The 12,004-nt window shown below is 38.7% G+C and overlaps 2 protein-coding genes across 2 annotated transcripts; one reads left to right on the top strand and one right to left on the bottom strand.

Moving 5' to 3' along the window:
- Positions 1-1,217: 1,217 nt before the first annotated feature.
- ppih (peptidylprolyl isomerase H (cyclophilin H)) lies at positions 1,218-11,917 on the bottom strand. Its single transcript, XM_062459654.1, has 9 exons — positions 11,755-11,917; positions 6,106-6,170; positions 5,666-5,689; positions 4,240-4,284; positions 3,723-3,765; positions 3,286-3,378; positions 2,031-2,118; positions 1,899-1,939; positions 1,218-1,724 (listed from the first exon to the last, which is right to left on the bottom strand). The coding sequence occupies exons 1-9, from the start codon at positions 11,818-11,820 to the stop codon at positions 1,656-1,658; spliced, it is 534 nt and encodes a 177-aa protein (XP_062315638.1). The 5' UTR covers positions 11,821-11,917; the 3' UTR covers positions 1,218-1,655.
- si:dkeyp-100a1.6 (probable G-protein coupled receptor 160) lies at positions 7,472-10,789 on the top strand. The gene is made up of 2 exons (XM_062459626.1): positions 7,472-7,639; positions 7,916-10,789. Exon 2 carries the CDS (start codon positions 7,949-7,951, stop codon positions 8,960-8,962), a length of 1,014 nt encoding a protein of 337 aa, XP_062315610.1. The 5' UTR covers positions 7,472-7,639; positions 7,916-7,948; the 3' UTR covers positions 8,963-10,789.
- Positions 11,918-12,004: the final 87 nt, after the last annotated feature.

Here is a 12,004-nt window from a genome sequence, read left to right as displayed (position 1 = left end):
GTCTCTACCGTAAGTATCTTTTCACCAGTGCCCTGTCAGTAGTTTGTCCTCTTCATTTTATCAACCTTCACTTCAAGAGACCCGATGAGGGGGTAGTCAGGCTTACTGATGTGTGATTTGATGACAACATGCACCTATACTGCTGTATAATTTCAATATAAACAATGTAATTTAGCAAATAAGTCTACGATACAAATATTCAGTCCCTCTAGATTCGAATTTAGGCACACCCGTCTGCACTGGAAGTCTATTAGAGTTATGTTGCATTTTTAGTCGTATCGTTATGTCATATTGAATTTCCTGTGTGGTGAGCACATACAACACTGTCGTCCTTAACTTGAATCCCAAATTTAAAGTCCCTCTAGTCATAGTAGACCAGACATCCCCCCTGGCCAAGCTTGAGACAGCCCCAACACCAACCCCCAACTCATTGTCATGTTAATGCTCCGCTGGCACTGTTTATGAGTCCCGGTTGATGTGTGAAGAGTTCGTTGTTAATAGCCGAGCCCTGTTGTCCCACAACAAAGACAAGCTTTGACATTGACCCTAGAAAGCCTCCCATCAAGCCCCCCAAAACCCTTCCTGCTTCCATAAGAGAGCAGAGTTGCATCTCAAAGGATTCCTTTGTGCGGGGGGATGGTGTCCAAGGCGAGAGAGAGCAAGTGAGAGTGGGGGAGGGGTTATGGTGGATTCGTTGACTGAGAAGATGGGATAGGCAACCATAAGTTCAGCAGTAAGTCCTTGGTACTAGTGTGTACTTGGAAGAATGCATTATACACTAATTCCATCCTCCTCTGATACTGCTCAAATAATTAAACCTGTATGACATTTATAGGGGAAATTTGGCAAAGTGGCTGGTATGGCAAATGGGTCAATTGACAACATTGGTTGTTTGAGCCTGATGCACTGCACACAGTAACCTCCACACAAGGCAAAAAGGACATCACATTGCGTTTGTAAATCCACTTGAATACCTGAAGATTTGAACTATTCTGTCTTACAAACATGTTACTATAATGTTTAATATTGACAATTTCAAATTTGTTTGTTTGAACTGGAAATATTAAATATATAAAAATACTAATAATATGACAGCCCTGCACTTATGACCTACTTTCACATTGAAAACATTTGACGAGTAAATAAGGTAAGCAAATGACATGAAAATCTCTGTACCTCCATCCAGACTTTCTATATGAGAATCATATCTGAAACCATTTACAAAAAGTAAAAGTATTTATTGTAAATGTGACACAAACATTAACATTGTATTCATAATATTCGTGTTGGCAAATCAAATTTAGCAATGTACTTTTCAGTAGGGTATTGTTGCCGGATGGTATAAATATATATATTTTAAAAAAATCCTTGATAATCTGCAATTACTATCTGCAATTACTAACTGCCTAAATTAACAACCAGAACAGTGAAAATACTATATAGGCAGTGTGAAAATAAACCACTACCTACATTTCACTGAAAACTATTAGTATGGTGCAATTGTGTACTAATTAGTTTTAGTATTGTCCTTAATATTTTCTATCAGACACAAGCGATTATGAAGGGAAACATAGAACAATGATTCAAATATAAAAGACCATGTATCATCAGTAAAAAAAAAAAAAAAAAAAAAAGGTAATTTGAGTTGGGTTAAGTCACATCTCTCCACACTGAGCAACAAGGATAGGCAGCTTGGGCTTGTTGTTTGGCCCTGTGGGAACATTCTGCAAAAGAATCAGCGATGAGATGGGTAATGTGCTGTAATATTAGGCATCCTATTTAAAACATAATAAGATTGATTTAAAAAGACAATTTACTCAAATGGTTTTAATGAAATATGCAGAGGTCAGTGCTAATCAGTGCACCGCATACAGCAATATATATATTTTTTTTTTTACCTCAATCTTTCTCATGACTAACAATCCATCAACAACTTTGCCTAAAAGAAAAAAACAATTATGAACTTCACAAAGGGCGTGAATGTTAGGGTAGAATATGCCAAATAATTAAAAGAGAGATATCCTACTTACCGAAAACTACATGCTTTCCATCTAACCAGTCACATTTGGTGCAAGTGATGAAAAACTGACAACCGTTGGTTCCGGGGCCGCTATTTGCCTATTACAAGATAGCAGATAGATAGGAGTGGACTTTGTCACATACTGACCAATAATGTTATATGGAGCCTTATTTCCACAGCCTATGTGGAAATAAAGCTGCACATGTTAGTCAGTCTCTCTGTCTATTTTCTACAGTTGGTTCCCGAAGCCCTTGGACATTGACACATTTATGTTCTGTATGAGATCAAATGTACAAATTTCCAAATTTTATGGACTAAACATCCTTGAAGTTTACATTATAATCAACCAAATTGAATGCATATCTCTTGCTATTAATTACTGTTGAAAAGTTTAGAATATCTTTGTTGATTAAATAAGTGCAAGTAATCAGGGTAACGCGCCCATTGCCACTACCCCACCCAAACAAGGCAATCTTATCGAGTTAGACCAGGGGCTTGTTCCAAAAATCAAGTTACTTTCAGTTACTTTCCTTGACTTAAGACTGGTTTATTCTGTAAACTTGCTTGATGGGACATGCCCCAGGTCCACATAGGTCAGTAGCCTAGACTTCTTGGAGTTGTTTATTTTGGTGCAAACACTAAATTACAAGACCTTGTAGCTGTGGCCATACATTGGTGTCAGAGTGCCCATGGCAAGTATGAGACCACTTTACACCAGTCATCACGGATCTTAGGTTGCAAACTAGCATTAATCATGCTCCTGCTATCGAGGTTTGCTGAAGGTAGTGATCATGTTAAACCCTTGTTTATTCTTACTTGCTTTTCTATAAGCCACGAGAAACAAGTAGCCTACACACCCACTACAAAGTTTAGTAGCAGGAGTACAATGGTTAACCTAGTTTGCCATCTCAGCTGAATTCTCATATATCTGGGAAGTTTCTGCTCAACTTTGCCCAAACTGGAAAAAGGCCTCAGCCAACAACAAAAGATGCAAGGAACAACTTCAACAACTCTCAGTGAAAGAGTGCCAGCAAATAAGACACCAAGAGTTGGGTGATGCGGACAGGTTACAAACTTGAGGCAGCCATTTAATGTAAAATAGGACTACAACCAATATTAAATATAACTACATTGTAGCTAATGTCACACCATTCAAGGACTATTGAAGCCATACAATAGAACTAAGAATGAGGAATTAGATTTTCTAGATAGTTTTGTCATTTCGTTGTATCCAGTAAACTCAAAGTGCTAAACCCTACACATACCATGGAGAGGAGGCCTGGTGTAGAATGTTTCATCCGAAAGTTTTCATCTGCAAAGGGCCCTCTATAGATGCTGCAAATACCTGTTCCATCACCCTAAAGAACAAAGTAAACAACTTTAGACATCTGCAAATCAAAACGGTACAGTATTGAAGTCTCTATGTCCAGAAACTAATTTGTGCTTAAACCTTTTTATCTTGGGCATGCAATAAAATACAGGCCACTAAATGGCACAGTTGTCCACTAGTGGGCAAACTGAGCATGGGAATGAAATGCAAACAAAGTGTATACCACTGTTTACAAAGATCTAATCTGAACAATAATGCAACCAATTGGGCTCTGAAATGGACAATAGGTAATACTGTCAAAGCAACAACATATTTTCTTCTTGGGCCTAAAGCAAAGGGCAATTATAAACCATGTTAAAGAACAGTACTCACATTTACAAAATCTCCTCCTTGGATCATAAAGTCTTTGATCACCCTACCATTAGGAAGGAAATAAGAATGTTTTTCAAATATATAATGTGTATAAAATATTACATTCAAATGTAATATTTTATGTTTTACTATAAATATACTTTCTACATTTGAACACTTTACTATATTTTACTGTAATTAATGATGTGAAAGACTTTTTACAATTTTAATGTCCAAAAAAACTATTGACAAATGATGAGCTAGACACAGTAAAATGATAATGAGCTAGTCACAAAAGTATGTCTTGTTGAATGTCAGTTAAAGGCAGGGTAGGTAATGTTGCTGAGAAGCACAGTTCATGTTTTTTGGAGGAGTGGCTTTGAAGGGTAGGGTGGGATATTTTGGTTTGAATCCTTTGGAACTCAAGCTAAAAGGCTTGGTCCATAAAACGTACCTACCTTGCCTTTAACATTATTGTTACATTGACAGCCAGTTAAGCCGACACTTATACAATATTGCCTCAGACTTCCAACTATACCTGTGGAATGTGCATCCTTTAAAACCAATCGGGACACCATCTTTTCTGTGAAAATAAAATGAAAAATTCAAGCATGGTAAGATACTATTTGTTAGATGTTTGGCTGGTTGTTGGACACAAAAAAGTACACCATGTCTTCTTAAAGACTTTTTCCTAGTATGTCATGTTTCTGACTGTTACGCATGCAGCTTTCCCCTATATGCGGTTGTGGTGTTTTCGCACTCCTGTAGTTTCTCCAGGTGTCCCCTGTCCATGTTCCTGATTGTGCTCGTTGGTGTCCTAATTGCATCACACATCCCTGGTTTAAGAACCCAGTCAGTTGGTTCTTCAGGAGAGGACTCTTGTTTCCACCCACATTGACAGACACACTTGACATACATACCTTTTTGTTTTTGCATACAGACACTTCATCCATGCAAAGCTCACTTCATTCAACATCTCAACTCTCATTTTGTCATACCTGTTTCATGTGAGTAGGTATTGCTGTGGGGTTTTGTTTGGTGTTGTCTAGTCAGTTGTTTTCTGTTAGCTGTTTAGTCCTTGTTAAAACCTGCGTGTTGTGTTTATCCCTAAGTCCCTGGGAAAAGTTTTTTTTTAGCTAGTCGCCCTTGGGCATACACAGCCCGAAAGGTATAACTTTGTCTAAAAACTAGTTAGAACTGAGTGTTGTTTTAAGGGCATTAAGTCATGAAGTCAGTGTGAACCCTTGGCCTTGTTGAAGAGGCCAACAGCGGAAGGGAAGAAACTGTTTTTGTGGCGTGTGGTATTGGTCCTGATGGTATAGTGTGTGTGGTCCTGAGCGGACCACACACACTATTTTTGTATTTTTTTATGGGTTAGTAGTCAGCCTAGTGGAACTTGAGGCAGGCAAGTTCAGTTTAGGGGTGTTTTGGATTCTATCGTTTTCCCTAACCCCTTTACCGTGTGTTTATATTAAACGTTTATCTTTGACGGTAGCTTTGGTTGTCTGTGTCGATTGTTCTCACTGTGCCTTACACTGCACTAATTTGCATGAGATTATGTTACGGGTCTCTGTACCATCCACCCTAGACTGATAGAGCCACAGGGTTCGTAACACTGACCATTTTGTTAACCACATATTTTTCAACAATTCCATCTTAACATTGAACTTATCGTTAAAAATAGGAAGCAGGGCTAATTATTCATCTAAATAACACCCAAGTGTCTCAATGGACTGCCTTTTCCATCACTCTTTTTTTACACAAGACACAGTGGCAACATACCTACTAATTTAAGCTTGTTTAAAAGAATGTTTCCAGACCACAAATGTGGTCAAATATCAAGCACATTGTCTACGTACATCATATAATTTCTTATATGAATGAATCTGTATCATGTACAGTTGAAATTAAAGCAATGTCTGCTTTTATATCACTGTAATATGTGTACATATGGCATCACTTACTTGAATTCTCCAGTACAGAACTGCCTGTGAATGAAAACATAAAATATTAACGCGGATTTTAAAAGGAATGTCACACAGGGCTTCACAGTTACAGATAGCACCTACAATCAAACTAAACCCTCAGAGTAGACAAGAAAAAAACTTCCCAAATCTCTCAGAGCAAGAAACAATGAAAGAAACTTTGGGAGAAGCAATTAATTCAGTGATCCCTTCTTTCATTGGCGTTTGGTAATGCAAAACGGTGCAGACTTGTCTGTCTGTCTTCATGTGTTTTGGAGGAGTGTCTTTTAAGGGAAGGGGTGGCATATTTATTTCAAACTCTAGTTAAAATGGCTAAGTTTGCCAAACTTGCCTATCCTGCCTTAAAAAAAACGGTTACACAAATTAAAACTCATAATTCAATTTCTACACTCAAATCATTTAATCAGAATGTTCCTTACCGAAAATTCTCTGCTGTCTTGGGAACCACATCAGCAAAGAGTTCAATCTTCATTCGTCCAACTTCCTAAAAGTCAGTTATCAAACTGTAACAACAACACTGTGGACGGCCCTATAACAATGCACTGACAAACATTACGGCAGGGATAATTATACCATGATATCCCCAGGTACACAAACTAAATATGATCAGGATATTTAGACAATTACATCCTGTTCCTACAGTCCAAGTTTAACTTTGACTTTTTTTTAAATGTATTTAATGTTTTTAATGTTTTTTTATAATGTATACAAAAAAACGACAGTTTTTTTTACAGTTGTGAATCTATGTGAATCGCTAGAAGACTGAATCGCGATTCAAATGTGAATAGATTTTTCCCCCCCACCCCTAATTTACGCATTCTTCCTAAAATCAAGGTACTGACTAGTTTACAATAAACAGTGTTGGGCAACTACATGGATGGCAGTGGTGTCACTTGCTGATCTTTAGCAGTTTTATTTCAGAAAGCTCCACTGCACTTGGGAAAAATTTTACTGGTGTGGATGCTACCACATTATTTGATTACTAGAAGAGATTTTATACTGAAAAGCTATTTGGTAAAAAGAAACGACACCAGCACCACAGTAATGAGATATGTAGTTGAACTAGTAATACCGCTACCACAGTTAACAGGAAATATGGTGTAAGTGTGTAGTTTTTCTTTACAAAAGAGTAACCATCTCTTTGTTCTTTTGGAACAAAGAGATGGTAGCACATCTTTTCATGGCTAAATATAGATCAACATGAACATTGAAGAATTACTCAAAAATGTCTACTGAACTTCAACAGGTTTATAGTAATCAAAATAAAAAATATGTCAGTTTATTCACCAAATGTTTCAAGAGATCAAGGTGAAACTAGATCTGCTACACCTTAACCTGTGTTTACTGCTTAGCCCTAAATACATCAACTGACTGCTCAGTGATCAAACATTTACATATAGCAGAGCAAACAATAAGTATGTCTCACTGCGCCAGATCCTGGGTGGAGTTATGGTTGTAGGTTTAAAGTCTATTAGTTTAACGACTTGTACTATACTGTGGCTTCAGAACCATGCCTCAAAATCTAAATGTAGTCAATACAGTCACAGAAGTAACAAATATAATAATAAAAAAACTGAATGCGGGCAGATTTGTCCATCCATGTTTGTACTGACGGTTCTTTTGCTTGGATATATCATTAAACTATGAGGAGAAAGAGTGACAGGATTATCTTGTCTGACAAGACAAGCAGGTCATTAAAACAGGCTTGAGAGGATAGAAAAAGGTGGGGACACCTGAGAGCAAAACTCTTGCAGAAAGGGAATGCAGGGCGTGTCCAATTGGCTTTTGGTTTCATACAGGAAGTTCTGGAGTTGGACAAACAGACCTTAATAAGGCAGCACCCAACAACTTCACCTGCAACAGGCAAGAGAAGAACACCTTCCAGCTTGTGAAGTTAACTTTTCTACCTGCTTCTGCATGGAATGAACCGGTGATACCATCTATGGATCAAAAGTAAGATTTGTGACATTAATTCAAAGATTTACAGGTACTTTAGTGTATATTGCAGCACAATGTGCAGCACAAGTACAAGTGAGATTGGTTCCTTGTGTTTTTAAGGGGAAAGTTAGAGCTAGATTATTTTTGTAACAGTAAACTGTTACAGATATTGGGATACATCTTCAGACTATTTGACAGTCCCATATTTTAACTGAAACTGAGTACAGGCGTGTCTATTTGGTTCATTTTATACACTACTAATGGCAACAACAACCATCATCTCTTCAACAGCCTGCATTATAGCACCTCTTATTGAACAGAGCGATGCAGACCATACAGATGCCCCTCAAGTCACCAGCTACTCACCACAACAACAGCTCAACAATGTGGGCCATCATAGAGCACTGGGAGGGGAAAGACAGCTGCCGTGTGGACAACACTCAGAAGTATCTGTTCATCATGCTCTTCAAAGTTGGCCTGGATACACTGGTCCTGACGCTCTTCAGGCGTAACTTGTATACTTTCTTCATGAATGTCTTCAGCTACTCGCTTGTCCTGGTTGACCTTGCATTATTTTTGGCTATAACAATGGTATGGTTCCTCGGGCCTGGTCAGTCCCCTGTGTCGGTGTGTTTTGTGCTGGCACATGGCTCGGATATGTATGCAGCGCTGCCTCTGCCTGTGTTGATACTGGGACTTCTAAACTACTTATTTGAGCTAGGTAACCGTACCTGCCATGGTTCACTACACAGTGGCCTGCGGAATGTTTTTTTGACCCTAGTAGTGTGGGCCATGGCTTGCCTTTGGTCTTTCCACTCAACAAACATAGATATGATAGAGATTGAGTATGAGGTAGGAAAGCATGCACAAGTATGTAAAATGCAGGACTCAACTTCAATGTCCTTTTTCTTTGCAGGCATTTCCATGGCCATCTGTTTTGTGTTGCTGCCCTTCTGCTCAAGGCTGCCCATGTGGCTCAGGGAAGCCAATAGATTGTCTGTTCAGGACAGCTCTGCAACTCTGAAGAGTGACTTATACTTCAGCAAGACCTTGTTTAATGGGCAGAGAAGTGATGAGAAGCATACACTGGTGGTGGAGACTGGCCAGGAAGTTCCTCCCCTTTATGTCAGCCTTATGTTGTGTTTTACTGTTACATGGATGCCTTTCATAGTCATATCACTTCTCTGTACAGTCATGGGGTTTGCAGTACCTTCCTACATCACTGTCAATACGCTTTGGGTGGAGTGTGCCAACAGTCTGCTGATGGGGATTGTATTTTGGTTGAAGAGTGACAATTTAGGCCCATACATGGATCTTTCTGATTATGCTAATCTGTAGAAAATTTACTGGAACTTGAGTAGAGGGCCAAAACCTGCTGCATACCAAGATAAACTCCCCAATGCTGTTTTCAGTCTTTCAGGTGACCCACTACTACACGTGTGAAAGAAAAATATACAAAAAGGGGAGATTTTGTGAAAATAAACAGAGGGGTATTCGTCGTAGCTCGCTAAGCGGTTAAGCGAGCTAATTTTCAGGCTAAGATAAAAAAAAAAACGCCCCTCTTTTTGGTTCGTGGAAGCAACTTTCGATAAATCACCATAGTAACATATCAATTAGCACTAACCTGCTCCAGAGCAGGCTAACGTAAGTGTAGCTGGATAAGCTTGCCACACCCCCGGAAAATAACATGGCAGCTCCATTTTTGAGAGACCCAGTTGACCAAGGAGCTATATTTTAGTTCGATTAGCTTTCCATACCAATAGAGTTCTTCGCGATTGCCAAGATCCTTTATTTCACACGGATGAGTTCTTGTTTGAGCGATATCGATTCAGCCGACAAGGACTCATTTATTTGCAAGACCTTCTCGGGCTGTACATTGCAAATATCACACGCTGCAGCAAGCTTTATGCTTTATTATGAGCTTATGCTGCTGTATGTGAATATGTAACGCTATGTTTTACGAAATGTCTTGTCTTATCTGTTGTGCCTGTGCTTTTTATATGTTTCACTGTGGGAAACGTCATATCGATTCCTTTTTATGGCTTGACATGTGAAGAAATTGACAATAAAGCACACTAATACTTGAAACTTTAACTGTGCTTCAGACTGCATAGCCTTGAGGTTTTTTGCGTCAGGTAGGCTATAGGCTACATTTTTATACAGTATAGGCGATGCAGAAAACATTGGCAAAGCCGCAGCATGAGTTGCTGTAAGAAAAGTGTACTTGGCGCTAACCAGCTGATGACTCAATTCATCATATTCCCTGGCCATGTCCCAGTCAATGAAATCAAAGAGGGATTTACACATAGGCCTACATTCATATACACATATATAGTACATGATATAAGCGCAGTAGCCTACATATATCCTCATAATTGTCTATGAATTCGTATCAATTAGATACTCTTTGGCCTTGTTTTTATCTAGCCTACTTATTCTGAAAGAGTTGAGATCATTATTTTCGCTAGCAAGATCTCATTCGATTATTAATTTCCATTAAGCCTATACCAGCAGGCACATTTAAAGAAATGTGATCTGATTGATTGGGGTAATGAGGCACTTAAAATGAGCCTATACATTTCCCCAAAACTTTCGCATTTAGCTTATCGGCAATTTTTTGCCAAGCTGCTTGTCTTGCTCTGGCCGCGGTGGCGGTGTTTGACTTAGCCATGATAACATGCTTATTGTCTGGACTCATTATAATAGTTTGCTCGGATGGCGAGAATAGCCTATAACCGCTCTCTCTTTTGTCTTTTCCGCCATCATACCGTTAGAAAATCACGGTTTTGGTGATCGACCTTTCCTGCCTTTTGAAGTAGGACGTGCACGTGCAATTTCCCTGATAAGTTTAGCCTGATTGAAATTAACCACATGATTTGGATGCGGATCAGCCGTTGACGAACCGATATTTGCTGTTCTCACTCATCTCGCTAATGTTAACGGGCTAAAGGGACAATTGATTAACTTAGCTTCAACCCTTACGACGAACGGGGCCCAGGGATGGTCCCTAAGATAAGGCTTTAAAGCTGAAGATGAATAAATTCATAAAATTGTTGCAACTTCATAGTTCAACAAAAATATTTTTCTACACATGAAAGGAGCATAGTAGACTACGCTTACTCTAAAAATATGTTTGTCTATTTTGAAATAAATCTGATGTAAATACCAAGCATCTGTTTCACATTTTTGAACATCTGCAAAAATAAACATACTGCAACAACAAAAAATAATGAATCTACTGAATGTCATATTTAGTCAGTTGAACATCTAACGATTAGAAAGAATATTTAACGAGCCTTAACTTATTACCAAATTATTTATATGTGACTTGATTGACTCAAGTGTTTAGTGCAAACCAGTAGTTATTATTTGGCGCAGTAGGTCTGGTCGCCTACGAATACAGACGATGTGTGGATTAAACACTATCGACTCCATCTACTGGTCAAGTCAATTGGAAGGAAGTAAAAACATATATAAATACAATTATAACCACTACTGTATTGAGTATTCATTATATAAACGTTTCCAATTATACCATGCAAACTCCATGATGACCCATATAGTCATTCTCGTTTATATCTATCTAAGACAATTTGATAATGACAATATTGTCTGCTTGAAACAAAAAACAACTGAGTGAAGTAATCCTACTAACAGATCTTGCCAAAATCATCTATCACAGGTCTAAAAATAAGACAAACCGTTTAACCAAAACATTTTTGGGGGGAGAGTTTAGTCACTACAGAGTATGAGAAAGATTTAGTAACGCGTACCCCTGCCGCTCCGTGCTGCGCATGATGCACTCGTGTACATACATTATCACAGTTAGCAATGGACGTCTGCTTTCACACTAGAAGGCTAATAGATGTTTTTATGATACCAGAATAAGGTTAGTTTTTATATTCCCCGATGATGGCTCTGTTTGCTCAGTCTATAAGACCTCTAACCTAAAGTTCGATTTTTAGACAATCCAGTGCAGCTGAAAGTTCCGTGATTACTGTAGCACGTAGTACCTTGCAAACGTTGGCAGTGTGGTGTAATTAGCTGCAGCTAGCTCTAGCTAGCTAGCTAGCTAGCTAGCAGTAGACTAGCAACTAGTAGTAGACTAGTGTTAGGTAAAACACACTCACCTGACCGCCTATGGTAACATCAAAGAACACAATTGGGTTGTTTGGATTTGATGGCTGAACATTCATTCTGAAGGGTGATGGGTAATTACGTTACTATTCACTCTAAACTGAAAACATGCTACCTAGCGAGTTTCAAATGAAATGCGGTACAGGGAGCTACGGCAGCCGACAGCGGACATCAACTAGCCTATAGCTAACGAGGTGGAAAAACATGATCAATTAGTCGCCATAGAAACCATCAATCGTTCTG

Source organism: Osmerus eperlanus, chromosome 4 (assembly GCF_963692335.1).
Source record: "Osmerus eperlanus chromosome 4, fOsmEpe2.1, whole genome shotgun sequence".
Taxonomy (NCBI): Eukaryota; Metazoa; Chordata; class Actinopteri; order Osmeriformes; family Osmeridae; genus Osmerus; species Osmerus eperlanus.
Note: the sequence above shows the minus strand (reverse complement) of the source record. Positions and strands in the feature narration are given on the sequence as shown.

Coding starts and splice junctions, on each gene's coding strand:
- si:dkeyp-100a1.6 (XM_062459626.1), top strand. CDS start 7,949: ATGCAGACCATACAGATGCCCCTCAAGTCACCAGCTACTCACCACAAC.
- ppih (XM_062459654.1), bottom strand. CDS start 11,820: ATGAATGTTCAGCCATCAAATCCAAACAACCCAATTGTGTTCTTTGAT. Junction 3,379..3,722: donor AAGGAGGAGATTTTGTAAAT/GTGAGTACTGTT, acceptor TTTGTTCTTTAG/GGTGATGGAACAGGTATTTG. Junction 1,725..1,898: donor TAGTCATGAGAAAGATTGAG/GTAAAAAAAAAA, acceptor ATTCTTTTGCAG/AATGTTCCCACAGGGCCAAA.